Source organism: Parasteatoda tepidariorum, chromosome 10 (genome assembly GCF_982258835.1).
Source record: "Parasteatoda tepidariorum strain Cologne lab strain chromosome 10, Ptep-v5.0, whole genome shotgun sequence".
Taxonomy (NCBI): Eukaryota; Metazoa; Arthropoda; class Arachnida; order Araneae; family Theridiidae; genus Parasteatoda; species Parasteatoda tepidariorum.
The window spans coordinates 93,368,312-93,395,161 of record NC_141764.1 but is presented as its reverse complement, the minus strand read 5'-3'; the positions used below and the strand labels follow the sequence as shown (position 1 = coordinate 93,395,161).

Genomic DNA, 26,850 nt, shown 5'->3' with positions numbered 1-26,850 from the left:
TATATAAACGAGAAAGATAAAAAAAAAAAAAACGGTAGCAAAATTCGTCAAATTACAATTGAGGTACGAGGATGAAAAACCGAAACCAGTTTGATTTTCTAATCCTCTATGTTTCCTTTGGCATACAAATAGTTATTTTAATGTTTTTGGGTCTACTTTTCTCAAAGTTGATTAATTAGATTTAGACAGTGTGCTTTTTTTTTTCATCTTATTTTAACACTTGATAACTAAACATCAATCCAATAGACACTTAATTTTTGCCAGTTGTTACTGTAAGGTCTTCAACCATTGCAAAAAGTTTAATTTTACCCCTTATCTACAATTCTAGAATATTTCTTTTGAGCCACGCTAAATAGTCTGACATAAATAAAAGAAACATAAGAATCAAAATATGAGAGTTGATTGATTAGCTACAAAACAGCACTGATTTGAAGTTAGTTAATCTAGGATTAAATAGTAGTTTGACAGCGCTAACATGTATGTTTTCTTTACTTCATTTTTCAGAGAGTTTTTAAATATATTTAAGAGAGTCTTTGTTGTGTGAAAATAAAACTACCCAGTATTTCTCAAAAACTAGAACTGACTTAGTGTGAAAAAATCTAATGAAATTTAAAAAGAAAATTGTTATGAGCAAACATACATGGAGCATAAAACATAATTAAAACATGCTTCTTTCTTTTCAAGAATGGCTTGAAATCTTCTTCTGTCAAGTGAACAACATTGCTGGGCTCTTCACTCCAAGGAGTTTCAGGTGGTGGAGGAGGGGGTGGTTCTTTAGGACTAAAAAAGTTAAAAATTAGAAAAGCAGGTAAGAAAATAAATTTCTACATAATTTTTAATGGGAGAAAACAGTATGAACTTACTCTTTCATAAACTCGACAATTTTGTCAGCAGTTCTAAAGCTGACGTCAAATGCAGGTTCCCCATTTCTAAAATAACAGTAAAATTGTTTTATGTGATGTAGACATTTATAAATAGATTTAGCTTTTACTCAAGAAAACATTTTTACTGATTTAGTATTTTTATTGTATGTGCTTTCAACTCATAATGCAGAGGTTCAATTTAAATACTAGTTTTATAACTATTATATTAAAATGATTAAAAAATACTTTTCTTAAAAAAATAAATATATATGAATTGGCAACTTGTAAAAAGAAATAAACAGCATAGCACAAACATAAAATCTGAAATATTAAGTACTTAAGCTTGCATATAATAATTAAAAATTCGGTAAATAAATAATATGTCCTTAAATTTTAATATGTTATCTATACAATTCTTTTTTATTAATGAGCAGAGGATTTTGAAAAAAAAAATTAAACAAAATAAAAAAAATATAGCGATTGGTCAGACTGCATAGAACTTATATTATAATTTTTTCCACTTGGGAAAAAATTATAATATAATTTCGATGCAGTCTGACCAATCGGTATTTTTATTTTCTTTTTTTGTATTACTCATAAATTTTCAGTATACTCTAGACACTGTTGATTTTGAAAATCCAAGTTCTATAACAATTTTGGATACCAAATAGACTAAGTGATAAGTTAAATTACAGATGATAATACTATGCAAATCATATAACATTGCGCTTTATTTATGCATACATGAAGGCACTGCAGTAAGTGCATGTATAGCTGGTATTGATGTTGTTAATCAGTTGTTTCAATTTTCAGCATTTCTGAAACTTTTTTATTTGAAACCTTTGATTACAGACAAATAAGTCATTCAATTTCCAAAATCATTTAAGAATTAGAATTTTACAGTGTACTGAGAATTCACTACAATTTTAAAAAAAACTAGTGATCAGATAAATTACAAAGGTCAAATAAATTTGGATAAGAGCGGTGACCAGCATTGTCAAGTATGTGTGTTCATCTACAAATTAAACGAAAATATCTCAACATCTTTTTAACAAATGAATATTATTTTAACTGATATGTAATGATGTGTAATTATCATTATCAAAAAATACTTTTAAAAAAAAAATCTGTATAAACAAAATAATAATCAATGAAAAAAAAATCCAAAATTTTAGCAGGAAAAACTTGTATTTAGGAGACACATATATATTTCTCCTTTGCAGTCAATTTTAGCTTTTAGAAAGTAATAAATCTTAATTATATAATTATTCTAAATGAGAAAATTAAATATTTCTTTTTAATCTCATTTTATGAAATTTCGATACTTACATTAAGTACTCCTCAACGTTATGCACCTAATTATTTTTAAAAAAATTAAAAACACCTACATTTTATAACAATGTTAATAGATTTCAATTCTTTACCCAGATTTAGATTATGTGTTTTGACAAATAACAGCAAAATTTGTTAGAATCTGCACAATAGTTTTTGCTTAAAGCCTTATTAAATAAAGAAATATTTGGAGGGATTTTAAGGGAATTATTTTCATTATTAAGTTTTAACAGGACAACTATCAGTTCTTAAGTGTACTGGACTAACTGCATGATTCACTCAAACAGAAAAGGGTAGAAATGATTAATATAAAAAGTATCATCTCCCACAAAGATAATGTGAGATGTAATGAGAGTTTAGTAACTCAGCAAAAGCTTTTGCAGCTTCAATGGGATGTACTACTACACCCAGTATAATCTTCAGACTTTTCACCTTTGGATTTTAACTTTTTCTTGTCAATACAAAAATTTCTAGGCAGGAAACTCCATTACTTTCCAAAGAAACCACTATTATAAATTTATAAAATCCTATACTTAATCTTAATGAGTAGAAAGAAGCTTCAAAAATAAAAAGGAAAAATAACCAACAAATTATATTTGGTATTAGCCCACTGATGGCTCTGCGCCTAAAAAGTCGTATCTTAGCATGCAGACTTCTCGGCATAGCAAAACCGGTTTTTCCATGTTATTAGATAGGGAAATAGTGTGTTGAGGAGAAACATTCTCCCAATTTTGCCCATTTGCTTAACCGCCAGTGAGTTAAACATACAAAACTAATTGAGTCAAAGTGGCATACTGAAACAGTGAACAATTAACAATTTCGGATTTAAAAGCTCTCTCTCTGTATGTATATATATATATATCAGTGGCGTACGCAAGGGAGGGGTTTAGGGGTTTAAACACCCCCCTTGAGCTCAGACAAAATGGCAAAAATAAAAATTTTAGTAAAAATTAGTAAAAATTGTTTAGTAAAAATGGGATTTCTCAGAATACAGAAAAAACATTTACTATAATAGGGTTGTACTTTTGAAACCAAAATCACGTGATATATATATATTTGCTGTTCTTGGATCTTTAGGATGTCAAAAGGCAAGAATTTAACAATTTTTAATTACTTTGAGAAAAAATCACGACCTGAACTTAGTCAGGTGACAGCATCTAATACCAATGTAAGTTTTTCTGTTGTACAGAAATGTGATACTTCCGTTGAAGAAAACGTTTCTAGCATAACAAAATCTGATGAATGTGAAAGTGCCCCTCAAAGTGTTACTTCCCACCCATATGACATAGGACTTTTTTCAGAAAATATTACATTATGTTCTTAAACTTAAAAAATCAAATCAAAATTTAACTAAACAAAGTCAAAATTATCTAGCTGTCTAAATTAAGGAAATAATATTGCTTTATTACAGACTCGAATTTCTCTTAGTAGTTTCAGAAAATTATGAACATCCCCCTTGAAAAAATTCTGCGTACGCCACTGATATATATATATATATAATAAATAAGTCTAATTTCCTTAGGAGAATCTGTTTTGAAAAAAACCATCCAACTATTTTAATACTTTCTAAAGCTGATACTCTTAAATATACTAAAATGTCACTTGAGATCTTTTTCTAGCATGATCTTCAAGCATATACGATGTTAGGAAGATAAAACTCTAATTATAAACATTAATAACAAAACAAAAATAAATTTTACTGGAATAACTTAATTAAGTCAGTCTTGGTTAATTAAGTCAGAATTTAAATTCTTCTTTAATAACAAAAGGATTCTTCCTGAATACAGCAAAGGTTAAAAGCTCATATAAGGATATCTAACACTGAAGCCTGAACATAATTTTGCTAAAATTGCATATAGAATGTAAGTAAATTTGTAATAAAAATAATACATACTTAAAATATTAAAATTGTAATGAGACTAATACATTACATACTTAAAATATTTAACTGTGGGATAGCCATTTATTTTAAATTTGTCAGCTACAGCTTTTTCTTTTGTAGCATCTACAGCAGCTAAAATGCCAGGAATCTGAAATAAAAAATCTAACTAAAACACAAATAGCCAAAGAGTAAAAACTAAATAGACTGTAAAGTTTTGCAAATTAATAAATTTAAAATTGACCTCAATTAAGCTATTTTTACAAAGTTTTAGATATAATAAAAAAAAATTTGTATTGCAAAAAAAGTTTTAAAGTAAAAACGGGAATTTTTTTTATTTTATCATGAAACATAAATGTGAAGTTACCCAAATATAGAATTATTTAAAGCCATTTTATAATAACTTTATAATGTAAATTTTGATTTTAAAAACAAATTATATGTTGATAAATAACTATTTATGATAATAATTATCCAACACTTTGTAATTTTTTAACTAGACACTAGTTGTTAGAAAAAAAGTGTATAAACAGTAAAAGATTATAAATAGGTAAAGAAATCAAACTTACCAAAAAGAGTGAAAAAAAAAAACTACTAAATAAAAATACTTCTAAACTCATGTATTATTTTCAAACCCTTATAGCAAGACTTGCTGTGCAGATTTCCATATATTACTACTTCAAGCTTGAAAACGAGTGTTATTTGAAATAATCAGTAATGATGATTAGATAAAATATAGACATTATTGGGACAAGTGTCCGAAACAGTTGTACTGCACAACACTTACTAAAGATAAAAATACTAAACAATGTAACAAACTAAGACAGGCTCAAAAACAAAAAGTATGGAGATAAAACATAATAAGCAAAATTATTATAAACAAGCTAAATTATAATATTACTTACATTTTTATCTTTCAAACTTGCAGCGGCATTCACATATTCCGGTTTCATTTTTTTGCAATGTCCACACCCTTAAATAATAATAAAATAAGAAAAAAGACCATGAAAAAAGTGAATCAAAATTGACGACTATGACGACCAAATGTCAATATAACAATCTAAATACCAAGAAATAAAATTTTTCTGAAAACTATATTCTTATGGGAGAAAAATAAATATACATGCATCAAAAAAAAAGAGTTGAATGCTATAGAAAGAAAAGCAGTCCATAAAAAATCCAGCTAGATTTTTTTAATATTTAAGCTAGATTTACGAAATTTTATGCAATTATTGCAAATAACAATTGAATTAATCGATAGAAATTGCAAGTTTTTGGCTTGACTTTCCGAAATAGTGCATTCAGAAATACTTGTTTTTTTAATAATTTGATCCCTCAAGCCTCGAAAAGCTTTAAACCGTATTGCAAAGTATAAGAAATTGCATGAACTAAACACTTTTAAAGTTACAAAATAGTCGTTAAAGTATTTCGTGAGAAATTTAAAAATATATCAAAAACTGAGTCTCTGCTATTATTGTCGAGTAGTGTATATACATATCCTTTACAGGATTACCATAGAGTGCATAGTATTTTAAAAGAATTTTTATCTCTCACATTCAGCAATAAGTATGCCATTCCATAATAATGTTTAAAAAAAATCACATTTTAAATGTTGAATGTTAGAAAAAAATAAGTAATTTTTTCATATTATAAAAGATAACATTGTATAAATCCTGTGAGCCTGGTAACAAATATTTGAGAAACTTTTTAAATAAATTTTAACCCATGAAATTTAAATGTTAGTAATAAATAGATAGATAGATATAAAAACAGATAACAATATAGATTTATAAATGCCAGCAATCAATATAATTATATAAACAGGGTGTTTCCTAAACACTACTTAAATGTACATTTTTAATCCTCATAACAAATGATGATAAAAGAAAATAGTCATGGGGGGGGGAGTGCAAATAAGTATTTAAGACAGGAAAACACAAGTATGCTATCAAATACTCACAAATCACAATTAAGAAAGGCAACCATAGAAAAAACAAAAACCTGTTTGATTATAAGTCAAAACTTGAATGCCTTTCTAATAATCACCTTTAAAGTTTCTTCCACAATCAAACAAGTTCTTATTTATTTTTCTGTACACCTAATCCTTAGTAAATTGTTTTGTCATATTTCGATGGTCTTTTTGCTTTTTCCTTTCATTAATTTTAATTTGAGACACCTAATGTGAATACTTTGTTTTTATTTTTAATAAAGATTCTAAAAAATATATATTAAGTGATGCTTTATGGAATAAACTGCATTTATCAAATTTTATTTCAAGTGCTTAAAAAAAAAAGGGAATAAATATGGCAGCTTATGAGTTATTTTATTATTTTACAACTAAAAAAAAACTTTAAGGAAGGAAATAGCAAGAAAAATTTATGACTAAAACAAAAATAATAAAGGTGAGAAAGGTCCCAAATTAATTTCAGATTCTGAGTTTCCAGACTTTTACAGTAAATTTGAACTAAATTCTAAACCATTGATAGTATTACATTAAAACAACAATGTAGTACTTGTTATGTACAGTAATATTTTACCAGAATAAAGTGATGTTTTAAATTAAGTAATAAAACTTACTTTTAGTAGATTACTATGTCGAATTTTAAAATTTGTTAAACAACAGAATTTCTTTAAGCACAGTACATTAATTAAAAATATGAACAATATTTTGCACAAAAGCCAGAAAAATTGTAAAAGCAGAAATTTTTGTAAAAAATGAATTTTAAACAAGTTTATACCTTATTTTAAATAAATCTAAAAAAAATTATTGAAGTAGATAGATAGTTTAATTTCAACCTCATTGTTTACTTAAGGTTGCTGCAAATTTTGCTGTAAATGTGAGTTTTTATTTAATGGATAAAAACAAAGTTCATGAAACTCAACTCTTTTTGAGAGGAAAAAAAACTTCAAAATAAGCAGTTCAAAATCTTACATACATGGTGCATAAAACATGACCAATACTGATGATTCTGATTCTAATGTGGATGCAAATGTATCATCAGTCAGATGCTGGACATGACTTGGTGTATCAGCCCAAGATTCTTCTTTAGGCTTCTCTGGCTGATTTGCAGGACTGAAACATAAATTATACACTGAAAATCTATCATGATACGCTGTCATATAATATTTAACTATTTTAATGAATATTCAATTAATTTGATTATGAATTATATAAACATGAATAAACTATATAAGAATTAATTGTGTGTCTGTTAAAAATTTTTAATGTAACTAGAAATAGCTTGTAGAAATAGAGCCAATGAATTTACTACTCAGAATTTCCTCTCTGCTAAACAATGGTAAATAAAAAATTTATATTACTAATTAGAGCACACATAACTGCCTAAATTTTAAATTGAATTTACACATAAAATAAATTTATTTTTCATGTTTGAACAGCAATTTTAAATATTAAATCTCTTTTCCTAAAATTTATAAATCTTTTGTAATTAATGAAATTTATAGCTTTCGTTGGAAGAGGTTAGAAACCAAACCTTTTAAAAAAAAATCTATACAATTATGAATTACAAAAAAAAAAAAAAAAAAATGGTATTTATAAATTAAATAATTTTAAAGATATTTCAATGGGAGTTATAACTGTGTCAAACAATTTTAATTCAAAAAATTTAAAATTTTAAAATAAAATGTGCTTTATGACTTTTCCAAAAGTGATTATTAAACAAAAGGTATACCTGCTCAAAAATGATTAATTCTAATATAGACCTGAATAATCTCTCTCTCCCTCTCTCTCTCTCTCTCTATATATATATATATATATATATTATTTTTTAAAGATGGTTAATGGAGGAAACTACTTTTCTGATAGAATGAACACATCAGGGAATCAGAAATGTATACTTATCAATGATTTGAAACTCAACAAAGTTAAATTTTAATATATTATATATTCATTTAATATATTCAATTAGATACATTAAAAACTTTTCACTAAGACGTAAATTTTCCTTTAGGCTTTAGAAGCAACATATTACTAAAAAAGCATTCGAATAAAAAAATAAGTAAATAAACTGAACTATAGTCATTACATTTTGTTCACAATGAAAATATGTACAAGTAAAAACAAATTTTTACTATTCATTGACAACTTGAACAATATCTATTGTCCACTACTACATTTTATATACTTTGACAGTATTTTATTTCAAGCCACATGAAAAATCACACATATTAATTAATGTTATTTCAGAGTATACTTGCTTTTTTAAAAATTCCATAAAATTATGAATAATATAAAGTCTTACTTTTTCATGAAACCAACAATGCTTTCTTTATTGTTTTCCCCATCATATTTGTGTTTCAACTGCCCATCTCTAAAAATGACATAAAGATTGCAAATTAATGCAAATACATAATAAAGCAATCTTGGAAATCACCAACACAAATCATAATATTATAATTAAAAAAATGAAGAAAAAAAACTTATCTTTAAAATCTTGTAGGTAAGTTTGATCAACTATATATAAGCCCTGTTTTATCAATTCATGAGCTTAACTTATTTGAAGTATACTAAATAAGTTAACTCATACACAATCAAGTGATAAATGTGAAAGAAAGAAATCCATTTTCTAGTTTATTTAAAACTTTTTTTAGTAAGAAAAATATTTTTTTATAAAAATCAGAACTATTATTATTATTATTTTGGACAAAATAGATAATTTATGATAAAAGTTCATGAATGTATTTTTCAGAAATATTAGGGATAATTGGTTTATTTAGCATACATATGTATCTGGTTTAACTGTATCCACAAAAAAGCGCACGCTTCACAACGAAGCAAAGAAAATATCAGGGCAACATTTCTTTAAAAAATCAGGGCATTTTTTGGAACAGTATGCACACGCCAGACTTTTAAAAAGGTGAAACAAGAAAATAATTTAAAAAAAGTATAAATTGCTCTACTTGAGTATAATTAAGGTGAATTTCAGGGGGGGGGGATTTTTAATTTTTGGATTACTTTGTTTAGAACATAAAGTTCTAACAATTTCCAGCTTAATTTTATTAATGAAGCACTGAACAACTCTTAACAATTTGAGATCAAAATAACGAAAATTCTTATAATACTGTTGCGTTAAAATGATAGGTAAAAAGTAACAATGAGTCAAATTAAAATTTATAATCGAGTTTAAGTCTTCTTTAATCAAATAATTTTAAAGCTGATTTTCAATAATCTTGAACTGAAATTGGATATCCGAGATATCATTCTTGCACAAAAGTACTTTATTCTACAATTAAAAAACTTATGCTTACAACTTATTTTGAAATAAGATAAAAGAGATTAATCAATAAGTGCAAAATTACAAAACTCCACCCTACAAGATTTATTATCACATTTCCTGAAAATAATAAATGTGGTATTCCATAAATTCACCAACAGCAAAATTAATAATATTAAATTTTTAATTGAGTTATTCTTTCTAAAAAGTTTTAAATAGTGAATTCTGCAGGTAGCATATACACCTGAACTATGTATATAATTAGTGGATGGACCCATGTTCGAACTATTGGTTTAGTGACTTTTAACTAGCATTATAATTTTTTTAAAGAAAAAAAAAGGATAATATGTCATAAATTTAAAATTTTTTTTCTATTCTTTGAATGGATTACTTCAAAATCTGTATTAATATTCTAAGAAACTGGGATGTTCCGAACACACAAAAATCAGGTGTAGCGAAAAGCTAAAAATTAAGAAAAAATATTTTTTTATCAGGAAAATCACAACTACAAACCTTGAAAGCTTTATTTTTATTAAATAGCATTATTCCACACATAATGTTTATATTGAAGTTAACTGAATAAAAACATTTTGCTCACAGACATACTTTTAAAATGAAATAATATAAAATAAAAACTTACTCAAAATACAATAAAGTTGGAAATCCAGTTATATTAAAATGCTGTCTTATAACTGCATTTTCAGGTTTATTAACATCCATGGCAGCCATTACCTAAACATTAAAAATAAATTGTGTGCATGTTTATGTGCAATTTGTAAGCTTTAAGTGCATTTTCTTAAAAGAAAAATAATAAGTTGCTCAATAGCATTAAAATACTTATTGGACTAATTTTGTTTAAAATAAATTAATTTAAACAAACCTTATAACCTAGAATTAAATAAAAAATGCTCTAATAAAATGAAAATTTATTAATATCTAATAAATATGAAAATTTACATACCGAGTGGCCTTTTAATTCAGTGGCAGCAGCTTCATATTCAGGTTTCATTCTTTTGCAAAATCCACACCCTAAATAACATGCAGCCAATAAATTTACATGGAAAAAAGAACTTAGCAGCATAAATTGAAAAAGTTAGAAAATATCATTTCAGATTTCAAAAGAAAGATTTATAAAACCTTTTATTGCGTAATGTGTATGCAGTTATGTAATGTATATTATATAACTTCAGATGAACATTATAAAAACGTTGAATATTATAAAATAGTTAAAATTTGAGATTTAGCAATGAAGCCACACAGAATAAAACCCAACCAAAATAATTTCATCATTATTAATTATTATTTAATTTACAAAAAATATAATATATTTTAAATACATATTATTTCATTTTAATTTATTCTTATTTAATTTACATGGAAAAAAATAAATGCTTAGCAGTTTAAATTTAGAAAAACTCATTTCATATTTCAAAAAGTATATTATATAACTTCATATAAACGTTAATTAGTAAAAGACATTCACAGACAGTTCCTACTGCTTTATCAGTCATAATATTTATGAGTTCTGTTAAAATATTTTAAGTATATCTGATCCCACTATCAGAAGAACTCCAAACATAAGGATTGCATGCTGGTAGTCACTTTGAGTGAGTAGAGATGTGAAGTTAGTCATGTAAGCTGAGAGGGCAACATCAATTCGGTGATTGTCAGACTTTGGAAAGGGTTTAATATTGTTTCCAAAACAGCAGATAACCTCAGACTTTTAATCAGAAAGCATTCACATAACGCTAGAGAGTGCTTTAGTAAAATTTCACGTGCAGCAGCACAAAAGCTGAGATTTATCTATAATACCCACAGAATAAAACCAACCTAAATAATTTAAGATTAAAAATTATCAGACTTAAAGTGCTAAATTGTCTCAAAACTTAGGAAAATATTTAAGTAAAATATTTTTTTATTGAAAAATACTCTACATGATCAAATAGAATCTGATGCAAAATAAAAGTGTAATCCATGCTTCTTAAACAAGAGCATAGATTGCTCTTTTATTTTAATAAATAAAAAATATTGAATGCCCAAAAAATAAGAAAATGCTATACAAGAATAATGTGAAACACAATTATTTTAAATGATTTGAAGCACCAAAAAATTGAGGAGCAAGTTTCATAAATACCCTGGGGTTTATCAACAATATCAAAGATATTTTTTATTCGTTCTAAATTTTTATTAATGTTTATCATTTATTATCTCTTCGGAATATTCAATAACATTCTAATGGATTTTATTAAAGCCAATAGGAATAATATGACCCTAAAAACTTAAATGTCAATGTTGTTATTTTAGTAAAACAGTAATATATCCATACATATCCTGTTTAAAGCTTGCTATATGTAATGACTATAAATAGAATGAAATATTTCTAACAAGGTATTCATAAACCCCACTTATTTATACAAAATTTTATGGATTTTTCACATTAGCTGCATTATTCTGAATGTCTCCTGATTCACTTTTGTAAAAATTGTTAAAAATAACTAATAACTTTTTTTTAAAAAAATCAGCATTTTTTTTACTGGTATCAATCAAGTATACTAAATAAAAGACAAATTAAATTTTAATGCAAATTGTCACACAAATATTATTACTTGAATTATTAATCTGAAAAATTGATTTTTTGTTTACTTATAAGTATAAACAATAAAATATAGAGAAAAAATTTAAAACAAAGAAAAGGAAATATTTTATAACAAAAAAGGACAAACTAAAATTGTCACTGATTTTTGTCAATGTCATAAGAGAATAGGAAAAAATTAAATTAATGATAACAAAATGAAGGGTGCAAAGGAATCCATTATTATGAATTAAATATTAGAGCAGGAAATGAGGAAATATTTAAAACAAATACATTACTCATTCTAGTCATAATAGAAAACTAAGGACTAAATTTATAATTTAATTTTAAATACTTTACAAAAGTATCAATTTAAAAAACAACTTAAAATTATTCATAGACTTAAAAGTACTACTTTAAGTTTACATAAAAACACATTTATTGAGATGTACTGCAAAATAAATTCTCACGCTTTAAAAAAACAGCATTATTAGACATTACCGAAAGTAGGCGAAACATTTATAGAAAAATCATGCTAGCAATCCCAAAAATATTTTAATGATTAAAAAAATAACTTACATGGTGCATAGAACATCACCATAATGGGTTGTTTTTCTTTTTGTAGAAGTTTTCCCAAAGTCTATCATGTTGGAAAGAAGAAAAAAATTTTATTACTATAATTAAAACAATTATCAATCTCATAGAATTCAAAATCCTTAAAAAATAAAAATCGTAATTTTCAGGAAAACCATTTTTATTTCAGTATATAGTAGCAATGCTAAAATTTGACACTAGAAAATTGCCTCAAAATTTGAAAATAAAATACAGATGCATACCTTGACAGGTCTTTAAGCTACCTTACTAATTTAAACTTTGAAAAAAATACAAACATTTACAATATAGTAATTAATGGTACAATGAACTCACATTAGCATCGGGGATATGAAGTACATCTTTTCCTCTTTCGTCTTCTTCCCATGGTAAATCCCCAGTAGGATCTTTCAAAAAATTGACTATAGACTAAATAAATTAAAACATTAAAATTAAAGCATGATTCTTATGCACTAAAAGACTGATCTATAATGACCACCCAAATATTTTCAGGTTTTACAAAAAATATCCCTATTAAGTTTTTCAATTGAAAAAAAATTGAAAAAGGGTAACTGAGCTAATAACCATTAACAGCCACGCTGATATCAAAAAGTATCTGCAGGGTTGCCACAAAAAAATAAACATAATAGCTACTTCTAGTAGCCTATAGCATGAAAATAGTCGCCTAAAATTATGAATATAGTTGCTTAAATAAGAACAAAAAATTTCAATAATATGACCAAAATTTTATAATACAAATATCTAAATTAAAATTAAAGTTGTAAAAATATCCAAAATTATATAATACGACTACAGGGTTCCCACTCTATGATGAGATTGAAATTCAAGGACTTTCCAGGACTTTTCAAGGACCTTAACAAAATTTTCAAGGACCTTAATCTAAGACCAATTTAAAAAATTATTCTCTTCTATTTTACTAGAAGACACAATGCTTGTTGTGGCAATAATTAATTTCAAATATAATACCTAAATGCTTTGCCTATATAGAGAGAAGAGAGTATATGTATTATGGACTAAAATTCATATTTTTTTAAAAACAACCCTACTGGTTTTACATATTAATTTACAAAATCATTTTTAGCACATCTATAACTAATGGTAATGAGGTGTTAATGGTGAAATCCTTTAATCCTGTGTATTTCCATGTGAAGGCTGCATGAAAGACAGAGCTAAATCTTAGGTATTCTATATTCCATGACTATTCCATAACCCCCTCCTCTCTTCTATTAAACATCGTTTCTGAAATTATTCATCCATAATTTACACAACCTTCTCTAAATGTTATGCAGCAACAATTCTTTCTGAAAATAAAAATTAGAAGGAACATATCCCATTTTCACCATGCTTAAAAGCATTATTTGTTATGTGTAATCCACAATTGCCAATGAATATGACCTGGTGGGAATATTTCTCTTTTAATTCACAATGAAGCTTCTAACAGAATTTCCAATTGACATAGGGTCCATCCATGGATTTTATTTTAGAGAGCTTTTAACCATCATCCATGCATTTGTAAAAAGAGGACAAAATATTTTCTGCAGTTCCATGACCCATAAATTGGGAGGTAAGATACTTAGTGCAAACTTTATTATCAATTCCTTACCATAATGTCCATCTGCTTAGATTGTAGAGACTGATTTAACATCTCATCAAAGAGTACAGTGTAGCAATCAACATTCTTCAACTCATTTATAAGAATCCCTTTGAAGTATAGTGCCAATCCAAAGGAGCCCAAATAGGCTCACTTTGTGACACTACAAAAAAATTGTCTCGCTATACAGATATCAGCAAACATTTTGGAGAACAATTTACTAATCCCTTCACAGGAGTTACATGAATAATTACTAGTGATGCACTTCAGACTCCAGAGAATTTCAGCATCAAGCACATTCCTTTTGACCAGATTAGAAGACAATGTTACCTCGGCCACTAAAGTTTCTGTTTCACATGAGGCACACGATGTTGAAGGAGTATTTACACCAGATGAATTAGATGTTGATGTCTTTGGAAAAAGAGAACTCAGGGCATGAGACTGCTTTTTTGTTTTACCTTTCTTTCATGTGTGATTTCAGAGCAGATTCTTCCATTTTCGCGATATCGATCTCTTTCATGTATAATCGGCACTTGGCTCTGAACTTCTTTTCGGGCATCGATAAAATCCATTCTTTATAAGCTTGATTATCCATCCATTGGGGATTAAAATAGCACTTCCCAGGCATAACTAGTCTAAACTACATAACACAAATACGAAGTCGTGCCTTTGCGAATACGCTTTACAATAAAGTTTTGAAATGACGCAAATGTAAGGAAAAGTGCGGATGGTAAAACGGCAAATTTATTGAAAACTACAAGGTACATATTGTTACGAAATTCGAGAGTATTCCAGTTTCGATAAGAAAAAAGAAGATCTAAGCATATGCGATAGAAGATGAAGTGGAGTCTCGTCCCGAACGCATTGATTGTCTGCTGTGTTCCGGCGCTTGGCAGACACCAAGACGCTAGGCCCGGTTAGAAACGCTGGCGTTAAAAACCACGTGAGAGAGCTCGGGAACAGAACAGAAAGAACGAGAAAGATCCGCGGGTGTTTTATAAAAAGGGCCCGTCGGCAGTATTGGACAAATTCAAGGACCTATCAAGTTTTTCAAGGACCTAAGACGTTTTTCAAGCACTTTCAAGGACCTAAATTTAGCAAAAAAAAATTAAAGGACTTTCAAGGACCATGGGAGCCCTGGACTAAATAAAAAAGACTTCATTGTAATATATCATGATCCATTTAGTCAAGTTGAGGGCCAGTATGAAAATTTTTAAATAAACATTAGTGTTCTAGCACTAAAGTTTTATATAAAAAAATTTGTATATTTGCAGAACATTAAATACTTTTCAATGCTAGAATTAATTCAGAAAATAATGTTTTGTTAAAAAAAACATACTCTTTCCATTAATTTTCCCTTTTATCAATAATTGATTTAGCAAATTATATATATATATATATTGAAAACTGATAACTATAATTTGAAATTCATGAATTTATTTTTTTATTTCATTATTTATCGTATTAAAAAATGGATTTTTCAAAATCATGCAGAATTTTATAGCAATAACTGTTGAAAAGACCATTGAGAAACAAAATAGATTCACAATGGAATCTATGCAAATTGAGCGCATTAAAAAGTGATGACTCAAATTTGCAATTCAATATCTTTTTTTTTTTTTTAAGGAAAAAAAAATAATCATTATGTTCAGAAGCTACCGCGAACCGCAGGTTGTCAACCCAATTTATGCCTAAAAAAAAACATTGCTGGAGCATAGAAAAGTTTCCCAATAGTCTCCTTTTCCTGAAAATAGTTGCTTTTTAAAAAAAAAAGTTGCCATTGTTGCCTCAGGTCAAATATAGTTGCAAATAGTAGCATTTTAGTCACCTGTGGTGGCAACCCTGTATCTGTTTATTTCAAAATTATAAAGACAAATAAACTCGTTAATTCATTGTAAATTTGAATAATAACATGAAAATAGGAGAACATTCAGGTATTTTAAACTTACAAGTACCATATAAATATACACAGATAATAACCCCTGCGGTAGAATTTTTAGAGCTTTCTGAAACTATTCTCCTCAACATTAATTCCTTTCCGAACAACATTTTTAATAGTAGCAGATATATAAGCAACTAGTTTAAAGTAATAAAAGCGCTTTATGATTACAAAAAAGAAGAAGCTTAAGTGTATAGAATAAAACTGTGCACATATTTTTTTATTTGCAACTGTAAGTTCTTTCTTAATCTACATATAAAAGAATACATATCCCATTATTCTGGGCAATATTCTCCCCTTTCGATGGGGAAAAGAAATACACTAGTTAATTCCTTTCTGAATTCTATATATCATCATCATCATATTAATAAAAAAATTAAAATGTACTGAAGTCCATGGAAGTAACTACCGAAAAAAGATAGATGACAAAATCATGCGAATCAGACTTTTCAAAAAGGAGTTACTCAAATGCGTGTTTTGTTTAGAGTCCCTTATTGCAATAAATAATATTGCATCAAAAATATATTATTTGAAGAACTTCGTGGAAATCAATAGCAATACAGCGAACAAAAATGATCGGAAAAGCGATAGAATCATTGAATCAAAAAGTAAATACTTTAATGTGCAATTTAAATTTCTCATATTGTATGAAATATATTGGGAATATATATATAAGCTATGTCTAAAATTTAACAGGATCTTTAAAAACCATGTATAATATGAAAAAATTAATTAATATGAAAATGGAAAAAATACTCATAAATCTACGAAGGACTCGGCATGAGCTGTGAGCAATAAAGTGAAGACTCAAATGCGTAATTTAAAATTTTTCGCCTGCTAATGACATATTAAAAATATTGAATAGATTTTATTTCAACCAAATAAATAAAGGAAGACAAATATTCCCGCAATGATTTATTAATTCTTTAGCAACAAATTTGAATTTGTAACGAAATTCCATCCCACAGACAGATTTTATCAAAATATAAAATAACATGCTCCAAAAAACATTTCTAGAGCAAACTATTTTATTTTATTTTTGCAATTTTGGAGCCAGTCATTACAGAATTGTTTTCTTCTCAAGGGAAAATAATTTTTATTCGCAGAGGAGCGTTTCTTCCCCCTCTGACACACAAGAAAGACCTCTTTGCGATTAATTCTGCGGAAAAAAAATTTCAAAACATTCTGCAGATAAAAAAACCTAACTTTTTTGTTTCGCAAATCTTTCTACAAGAGCTTGTAATGTTCAGAAACAATTGTGCCGCAATTCTGCCAAGCAGATAATAACAAAACCAATAATTATTAATATTAAACAAATGGTTACATTTTTACTTAAAAGCTCACATATATTTTTGTTCTAAACTTCATACCTGTACAGTGTATTTCCTATCGTAATCTTTGTGAAACTCTCCATCTCTAAAAATAACAATTATGAAAAAAAATCAGAAATTAAAATTAAACATTAATATATAAAGAAATAATATAACATAATAAGAAATTAAAATATATTTACTTACTTGTAATGCTTAAGTACATGAGGTTCAGGTGCAACTTTCAATTTTTTACACAACTTCTTGGCTTCCCTAAAAATAGATAATTAACAAATAAAAAAGTATTTTCTATTAACGCATCTTAAGTAAAATAATGCACAAATTTGAACCCACTAATGAAATAAAATTAAATTAAAGGAATTGATCATTTAAGAATTAGATCTAAACAAGATTGCAGAGATTTAAATCATCTTAAATCACTGCAATCAATGATAATGGTCTTGGCTGAATAAAATTACTTATTTAGATGGAGGAAAAAGGTAAATTAAGCTTAAAAAGCGCAGCATTAAAACATAGGTTTAAGAAGATAAGGAATTGTTAACATAAATATTTTATTGCTAGAATATACAAAGTTTGAGAATGGATTGAAACAATTTAGACAATTTCTGAATAACCAACAAAGCTAATACTTAAATTAAGATTAAAACTATTTCAATTCAGAAAGAAATTATAAACTAATACAAAGATATTAAAATGTAGAGAGCAAATTTTAATTTGAACTAGTTCCTTTAGTTATTCATTTTATTAATAAAGTCATTAGAAATAGACTAAATATTAAAATTAACATTTTTAGTAGTGTAAATTTAGATCAAAATTATCTCAGAAAAAGGGTAAAGTTTTTTATGTTTTTTATTTCAAACAACTTAAGTATTTTCCTCAATGTAATATTCAATTGCATTTTACAAGCATATGATTCTTTGTTTTTAACTAGCTAATATTTCTAATTATTCATTTTTTAAAATTAAAATCTAGTTTATCTCTTTACAGATCTTTAAAACAATGCTAGATGCTGAAAAAATGCTTAAAATACATTTTCAATTGTAAAATAAATTAGGAGAAGGAAATACATAAATACTAGTGTTTCTAATGAGGTCAGTACACAATGTTTACTGTTAAATGAACTATTCAAGAAATTTATATACTTCTGTTAAAAGAAAGAAAGAGTGGTTTTAATTCTCCTGTCTTTAATAAAAATTTCTGCTCTGCTTAATATTTATTTTTTTTTTTTTAGATATAGAAATTTACAAATTTAATACTTTTGTTTACGTTTGGCACAAATGACCCTCTTGAAATAATCAATATCAAATTAGCAGCAACCCTAAACTACACATGTTTAAAATAAAAGCTGCATGCCAAGTTTTAAACAATGTTCAACGATAAATCAATTACTTTAATACAATTAAATAAAACACAAAACCAACCTTGAACTTTGTTCCTCTTTATCACTATCAATTATTACAGACAAAATTTTAAAAAAAAAGTGCAAAAGAAAATCATATAAAAATTGGTATGGAGAAAATTATATAGACACAGAAAAAAAAAAAAAAACTAGACACAGAAAAAAAAAACCTCTTGATAGCTAAATATTCAAACTACAGTTCACCACCTTGAAAATTAAAATGTTAAAATATATATAATTCAAATGTCATACCCAGAGCAATCGACAGATGCTAAAGTCGCTTGACCTTTAATTTCGTCAGCAGCCTTGGAAAATATGTTTATAAGCTCATTACTTTGCCTGGCTATAAAGTAAAAGAAACAAACATATAATATACAAAATATTAAGAGTTATAAGCATCCTGTACGATCAAACATTTTGCATTTATACTTCTTGCACTATTATTACGCCCGCTGCACAAGCTATTACTTCCCTATGTCACTCAATTTTGAAAAATATTTTAAGGAAAAATCTTTCTTAATCTATTAAATATTTTGAGAATCTTTAATGTTAAAAGGTTTAAACTAAAATAGTTATGTGATATATAGTATAAAGCATGACATTAGCTATAAAAAAATCAGTTAATTGGCAAACATTTCAAAGATCAATATAACTGAGCTTGGCAGTATGACAGGGTTCATACTCAAATAGAAGAATAACATTATGTACATTACTTTTCCTGAAATAACTTTCAAATATAATAGACAACTTATTCAAAAGAAAATTTAATTTAAAGTAAATTCAACATGCATTGCAATGTCACTGATTTAAATGAAAAGAACTCAAACTAGCTATTTAAAGAATCTGATTTTCTAAAAAATTAAATTATCATTTTAAAACATTTATGCAAAAAATAAAATGATTAAAACGATTTGTTATACTTAGATTTTCAGTGTGAACAAAAAATATAATTTTTCACAAGTTAAAAAAAAAGAGGCATTTAAACAAATAAATATAGCATTTTGAAATAGTGAAAAAGGAGGATTATTTATTTAAAATATATCATAAACTGAATAATTAAAAAAAAATTTAATCACTGAATTTTTAATAAGAACTGTTCTTTATTTAAAAATATATATATATAAATTTAATTATTTGAAATTACAAGTTTAATGCTATAAGATTTGTAACTGCACATGCTTAAAATATCAGTCGATTCAAGGGTCCCTAAATTTGTAATTTATTAAAATCTGGATAAAATGATTAGATCTTCATTAAATTTTCATCCTGAGGGTATTAAAATTCTTGAAAATAGCAAATCCAGTAAGGGCAAGTAAGAAGCCTTTAGTTTGCATAATTAGTGGAAGATCCCTCAGATCAAACTTTGCTAATTAAGAATTTTAATTATATTTCACATTTCCTTAATTAAAAATGAAAACTAAAATCATATAGTGATGATGCTAAAATTACATCTTTCATCACCATTAATTTGAACCATATATGAAACGGTTTAAACTATGAAATTTTAATTTTGTTACTAATGACACAGTTTAGAAATTAACGAAAATTGAGTTAGCTACTATATTCAAAAGAATTAAACCATAATTTTTTTTTAAATTTAATTATCCTAATTAAATTTAATTAGAATGTTTTATACAGCATTTAGAAAAAAAATTTCAGGTAAATTATATAAGCTTCCTTAATGGTAATAACTCAGAAAGTTGAAACTACATTGATATAGCAGATGAAAGCATAGCAAAGTATAGTTTAATTTTTTAATTAGCACAAATATTTTTATTTAACTTGAATGTAAAAATTTTTCTTTTCAGCTACATAATCAAAAAAAAAAAATTTTAATTAAAACAAAATCAAATTAACAAGTCAGCCAAATAAAATAAGAAATGTCACTTTAAAATCATTTACAATTTTATGAGATGTTTGTACCAGAAATAGCAATTTCTCAAAAAAAAAATTGGAACGTAAGCATTAATTAATGGGGCGAAAGAAAAAAAAATGAAATATATAAAAAAAACTGGACAGTTAAATCTTAAAGAACACTAAAATGAGATAATTTTAATTTAATATTTCTCTTTTCTTAAAAAGATTACTTAAAAATAAAGAATCAAACTATACATTCTACACACAGGCAATTTAAAAAAAAAAAAAGGTTTAGATCAACATTAAAAATAAAAGTGAAGGCATACAAGGTTCAAACAACAATTCATAAAACAAGTTCTTTTTTTTTAATAAATAGAAATAGCAAAATACAAAAAAGTATTTCTTATAATCATGTATAAAAACAAAATAATCATTAAAAAACCATTGACATGAAAAAACAACAAAATCATACCATTTTTTGTAAACAAAATAAGAACATTATTTTTAGTGCGACAAAGTTTCTTTAATTCTTTTGCATCAATAATATCTTCTACTAAGCTCCTGGAATTAGCTTTTTTGCTGACAGCCAAATGACAAAAGACAACAATAAACTGCAATATTAGAAATACATTAATTAAATTATGCTTAAAAAGAATGAAATTTCTACAGGTTAAGCAGCTAACTATTAATAAACAATTCAAGATGTTCACAACTAGTAGTTAAGTACTTATTAAAGAATATTCATTTATTTAAGAACGAAACATTCCAATTCAATGTCATACACATATAACCAATAAATTTATTTATCGTTATGTTTCGAATTTACTAGGCAAAATTTTTATTCTTTATAAACGTCAACAGGGAGCTATTTTGCTTAGGTTCAGACTTGAATGCATCTATAAATATAGTACATAAAAAAGAAAATTTAAAAAGCAAAATGACTTGCTTTTAAAAATTATACATAAAAAAAATTTAATTCATTTTCTAAGATTTTTTAAAATTATTGATAATGTTGCAATTTTAATGCAAGCATTATAAAATGCATTAAAAAACTATAGGCAAATAATAAAAGCCTGTGAGCAACATTAAAAAAAATTTTGTGCTCTCATACATGCCTGCATAGAAATATCATTGTTTATAAATACATTCAAAATTGATTTTAAAAAATTTACACAGGGTTACCACCTAATTTCAGAAAAAAATTCCTTGACTTTTCCAGGCATTTCAAGAAAATTTTAAATGTATATCCAGACCATATTTAATGCAATTTTTACAATTACAACCATACAATTTTTCATCAGAAAACTTTGATTTTTTTTATATGTAATGACAAATATTAGATTTTGTGAGCAAAAAAATATAATTGAATGAGGATGGTAACATGGAGACGTTTCACTAAAATGTGGAATTTTTATAATAAATAATTGTAATAGATGTTAGACTTATTTAAATCAAATCTCAGTAAGTGATTGCTGTTACTAACCATTTTAAGACTGGTTATTTTCCAGGCATGATGTGAGAGTTTTAAAGGTTTTTAAAAAAAACTGCAACGATCCCTGACTACTCCCTTCTTTTCACAGTCAAAATAAAATTCCCTGACAATTCCAGGTTTTCCCTGTTCTCTTTAAGCAGTGTTACAAGAGTTGAAATACAAAACAAATGGGGAAAAAATTATAATGACAACCCCATTATAAGGACTGTATAAATATTTAGAACAAAGCTTTAGTAAGAAGTATCCTATAATATAATTTTTGTCAACGAATGATTATCTAATAAGCATGCAAGCACAAATTAAATTCCTTATTCATCTAAGAAATCAGAAGAATATCCTCCTACATTTAATTCAAGGCAGTTGAATACAAATGCATTTAACATAATAAAATTTTTAATATTGATCTGTTAACTCTTTACACTTATTTCAAAAGCACACAAAATAAAAAAAATATGCAAATAATGTACCCTCATTAAATATACTAAATTTGAAGAATTTTATAAATCAAGCAAAAATTTAAATAAAAAATCAAGTAAAAAATCACACTTTCATGTATCATACATACATATCAAATTTTGCTTTCTTTTAGACCTTTATGTAAACTTAAAATAAGCAACAAGTGGTTAATCAATAAATGCAATTTCACACTAGGAAACAAATTAATTATTATTCCATAGGTAAATAAAATTGTAAAAAAGAATACGAAAAATGACATTTCATTAGTTTTGTAAAAAAACGATATAGGTCTCTCTTAACTATCGGCTTAAGCAACCATGTAAAATAAAACACAATTAAGAACCAATGAAATGAAACGAGATTAACGAATTTTTCTTGAATTTTTTAATAAATCAGTTTACCGTAATTATAAGACAATACGTAAAACCCGGCTTCCTGTTGAATATAGCCATAGTTCATTCGAAGTCTAAAAACACATCCTATCGTACCGTCAGTGCTTTCATGCGGCAATGAGAATTTGCACCTTTAGATATTTAAAAAATTGAGAAAACTGATTCCATTCAAAGAGTAGGAGTATTCAGTACTAGATAGTAAATATTTTATAAAACTGAAAAAACGATTTGAACGGAAACTAAATAAGTCATATTATGTTTCTTCCTATTTATTTATCTTTTTCATACGTAGCCAAAGATGTTGCCATTCCAACTTCAGAAGGAAATAAAAAGAAATTTAAAAGCTTGGTTCGAGGTAGCCAAGTGAGTTAAGAGCCATTCACGCTGCATGTGGAAAATTTGAGTTGCATTTACCCCCGAAAAACTTGTCAATCAGGTTCCAGTTTGCTGCTACACAATTTTATCATATACAGTTAAAATAACCCTTATGTTACATCCTGACATGGATTTGAGCATGAGACCGCAGGCGATTCGTGCACGCATGAGCACTTTAGCTTACATGCTTATTTTAAGCCTTCCCAAGCGCGTCTTGGGCAATCGCAAACTATGGGAATACTCCTCATATCTTATATGGTGTCCTCTACATTTAAAGCTTCCTACCTCACCTTGGACTGGGATGAACACCCTTTTCGATGCTATAGTTTGAGCACCCGACTACAAACCTAGAAGTCCTTAACTTGATTCCAACCAGAAGGCAACAAACATCTCTCTCACAATGATGACTATGGACACTTTAAGACGCTAAGTATGTTACTCCTCGACAGATGGCAGTACTACATTACATCGCCTTGCTCCACGGTTCGCCTTGATGCGACAAACAAATAATTTAGATCAATAACGTCAAAGTCCGGATGCATTAGAATGCTCACTTTACTATCGCAGCTACACTTCCTCTCAGTGTCATGAAATGCTCACAGACTTCTCACTCACTGGAGGGGGAATGTGTGGCGGCCACTATTTTCGTGATGGTTTGAGCATCCAGCTACGACCGTATGGTCCTTAATTCGAATCCTGCAGGTAACTAACAAGCATCTCTCTCACACACTCTACTCCACGCGTATAAATGATTCAAAGTAGGAACGAATAGATAATCAAATCAATCTATCAACATTTGGGGTTCTTTTTTACACCTGTTTGAGTAAACGTGCTGAGTATTTTTGAGCAATGGTTTTGAGATTCGCATATTTTTCTAAATCATATGAAACCATAATTGTTCACTTTTTGAGAAGGTGTTCTGGCACCGACTGCATGTAAAAGTTTAAATAAATAGAAATGTCACTTTTACTTCAGTACCAATGATAATATTTGTTTTTTATTGCTTTTTATCATCTTTCACACACCATCTTACTAAATTTATGTCTAACCTTTGGAAAGGACACTGAACATAATTTTGAAAGTTGTTACGCACTTTTTGAAATCTCGCTAATTTGACGAAATTTTTTAAACCTCGATGAAAACTATCAAAACCGCTGCGATATCCTCAGTTTTGCCCATTTTTATTAGCCCGAATAATGCAGCATCGGAATAAGTTTTTAAATATTTTTTTTTTTTATATCCATCGCGGAATAGCCGACATATTTTTCTTTTGGTTTACGACTACTACTGTTCAAATCAGTAGACTTGTAATTATCAACCCAATCCAGAAGACAGTGGAACTCCTGGATCAAATATTAGGAGAAATTTTGCTTTCATGGAAGACTTTTTGAAGGAACTAACCCGCATTTGCGTTACATGGTGAGGAAAACCACGAAAACATCCGACAGTTAGCCTAATGGCAAAGAAACTTTAACCCATGATCCGTCAATCACTGAGGCTATTTTACGTCAGCACTGTGGTTGGTGAAAGCCGAGTGTGGAATTTGTATCGACCAGCCATCGCTAAGTTTCGAACCCGGTTCACCTCATTGGAAGGTGAACGCCCTGTGCCACCACGGCTCAAGCTTTTAAATATTGAAAATTTAGACCACAAACACTGTTCATTTTCATAAAGTTGTTGCTCTTCTCCGAATTGACATTTTGCGCCAGTTTAGTTGTTGTTGTTGTTAATTTACGTCGCACTAGAGCTGCTCAATGGGCTATTGGCGACGGTCTGGGAAACATCCCGGAGGATGATCCGAAGACATGCCATCACAATTTTGATCCTCTGCGGAGGGGATGGCAACCCCGCTTCGGTAGCCCGACGACCTGCGCGCGAAGTCGAGCACTTTACGGTAGCACAGTTTAACGAGGACCAATACCGCACACCCTCGGTCCCTACGCAGACTGATCCAAGTGGTCACCCACCCGCACACTGACCGTAGCCAGTGATGCTTGACTTCGGTGATCTGCTGAGAACCGTGTCTTAACGATCAGTCCACTGCGGGACGCGCCAGTTTAGGAATAAGAACAAAGAGCGCTGTCTATAAATAGGCTAAACTAGACCTACCAGCCATGAGTAACTTTTGCAAACTCATAACAGTTCTGAAAATGACATATAATTCGCAAAAGAGGGTCATTTCATATGACTTCGTAAAACAGCCTTCAATGTTTACTTTTTGGCCTAAAAAATTACTTTTTGGTCTAAATTTTTTTCTATTGCAATTTTGAAATAATTCCAATATGTTTCAACCTAAATCTCGTTCCCTTGACCACTTCGGTGCAATTTACACGAAATAGAATATGCAAGTCATGGCATACTTGCAACTTTTTCTCATTCTGCAAAAAATGTGAGTGATTGATTTGAGTGAAATTTTGTGCTTTAGTAGTTGAGTCTTATGTAATAAATAATTTAAAATAGATAAGACAGTCAAGATGAATAAATAATTGAACCGTATAATTGTAATGATTGTAAATATAAAATTTCAGATGATTATGCTATAGTACGTATATCTTTAAATAAGTGTTGGCAAAATAAGGAGTTTTGCATGTTATGTTACGACTACTAGTAAAAAATTATCGGAACTTACGTATAAGTTGACATACGTGACATATATAGCTGTAGCATCGCAGGGGAGTTTGAGTAGGGTAATTCCTTTTTTTTTAGCAATTTTTGAAAAAAAAAGTAGGACTAGTCCAGGTTAAAATATAATAGCGGACACAGTATTAAATTCTTATTTTTTTTATCGAGCGTATCAAAATTATGAAAACTTTCAAATCTCGAGAAATGCGCATTTGATCAAAAATCTAAAAATATTCATTTAAAATTTTAATTTTTCAAAGAATGTATTCACAATGGTACCAAACTCGAAACCTCTACTGATCCCTTGGAATTGGAGTGGAGGAAACAAAGAAAACATGAACAGGTACGCCAATTTTGTATTGCAGATATGAACTCTCCATAAAAAATGACTTTTAATTTGAGTCACATGCTCTAGCATTTTATTTCGCCGCATGGCATAGCAATTGCACTAGTAATTGCGTAGTAATAAATTGAAAATGGGGTACGAATTTTTTTAAATGGAGTTATCCTGAGAAAAGCATGTCAGATTGAAAAATTAAAGATAGAGCGGTTAGATATTTTGAAAACCTATCAAATGACACCAAACTTGAACCCAACTCAACCTCGCAGGGATTATTTCCGAGTTTGAGTGCTAGGGTGGATGTGGTAATCATTAGATAGGATTTTGAAAAGTATCTAACACTAGACCTGAAAATTTAATTTTTCAGTTAGTAGCCAGGGGCCGGTGGACTCTATTGACGTAATAGCCAATTTTTCCTCAAAACTAATAAGTCGGTGACCGATATCGATAGGTTTTTTTTCTCTTTTAATAGCTTGTTTCTGAATTTTGTTGTTGTTGTTTGGATTTGATTTAATTTTTTTTAATCTTAAAAATTAGAAGAGTAATCTACGATTATAAGAGCTT

At 27.8% G+C, this 26,850-nt stretch overlaps 1 protein-coding gene across 1 annotated transcript in view; it reads right to left on the bottom strand.

Annotated features, from left to right (window-relative positions):
- The window catches only part of LOC107443556 (protein disulfide-isomerase A5), a 38,084-nt gene extending 14,818 nt beyond the window's left edge, over nt 1–23,266 (bottom strand). Inside the window, exons 1-15 of the mRNA XM_087153354.1 lie at nt 22,959–23,266; nt 21,082–21,220; nt 19,005–19,095; nt 17,540–17,605; nt 17,393–17,438; nt 12,808–12,900; nt 12,460–12,520; nt 10,270–10,337; nt 9,949–10,040; nt 8,337–8,405; nt 7,011–7,147; nt 4,980–5,047; nt 4,131–4,225; nt 864–929; nt 641–780 (exon numbers count right to left, since the gene is read on the bottom strand). Of these exons, the coding sequence (XP_087009480.1) occupies nt 641–780; nt 864–929; nt 4,131–4,225; nt 4,980–5,047; nt 7,011–7,147; nt 8,337–8,405; nt 9,949–10,040; nt 10,270–10,337; nt 12,460–12,520; nt 12,808–12,900; nt 17,393–17,438; nt 17,540–17,605; nt 19,005–19,095; nt 21,082–21,220; nt 22,959–23,009 (1,282 nt within the window). The 5' untranslated portion in view covers nt 23,010–23,266. The remainder of the gene's footprint in view (nt 1–640; nt 781–863; nt 930–4,130; nt 4,226–4,979; nt 5,048–7,010; nt 7,148–8,336; nt 8,406–9,948; nt 10,041–10,269; nt 10,338–12,459; nt 12,521–12,807; nt 12,901–17,392; nt 17,439–17,539; nt 17,606–19,004; nt 19,096–21,081; nt 21,221–22,958) is intronic.
- Between the last annotated feature and the right edge of the window lie 3,584 nt (nt 23,267–26,850).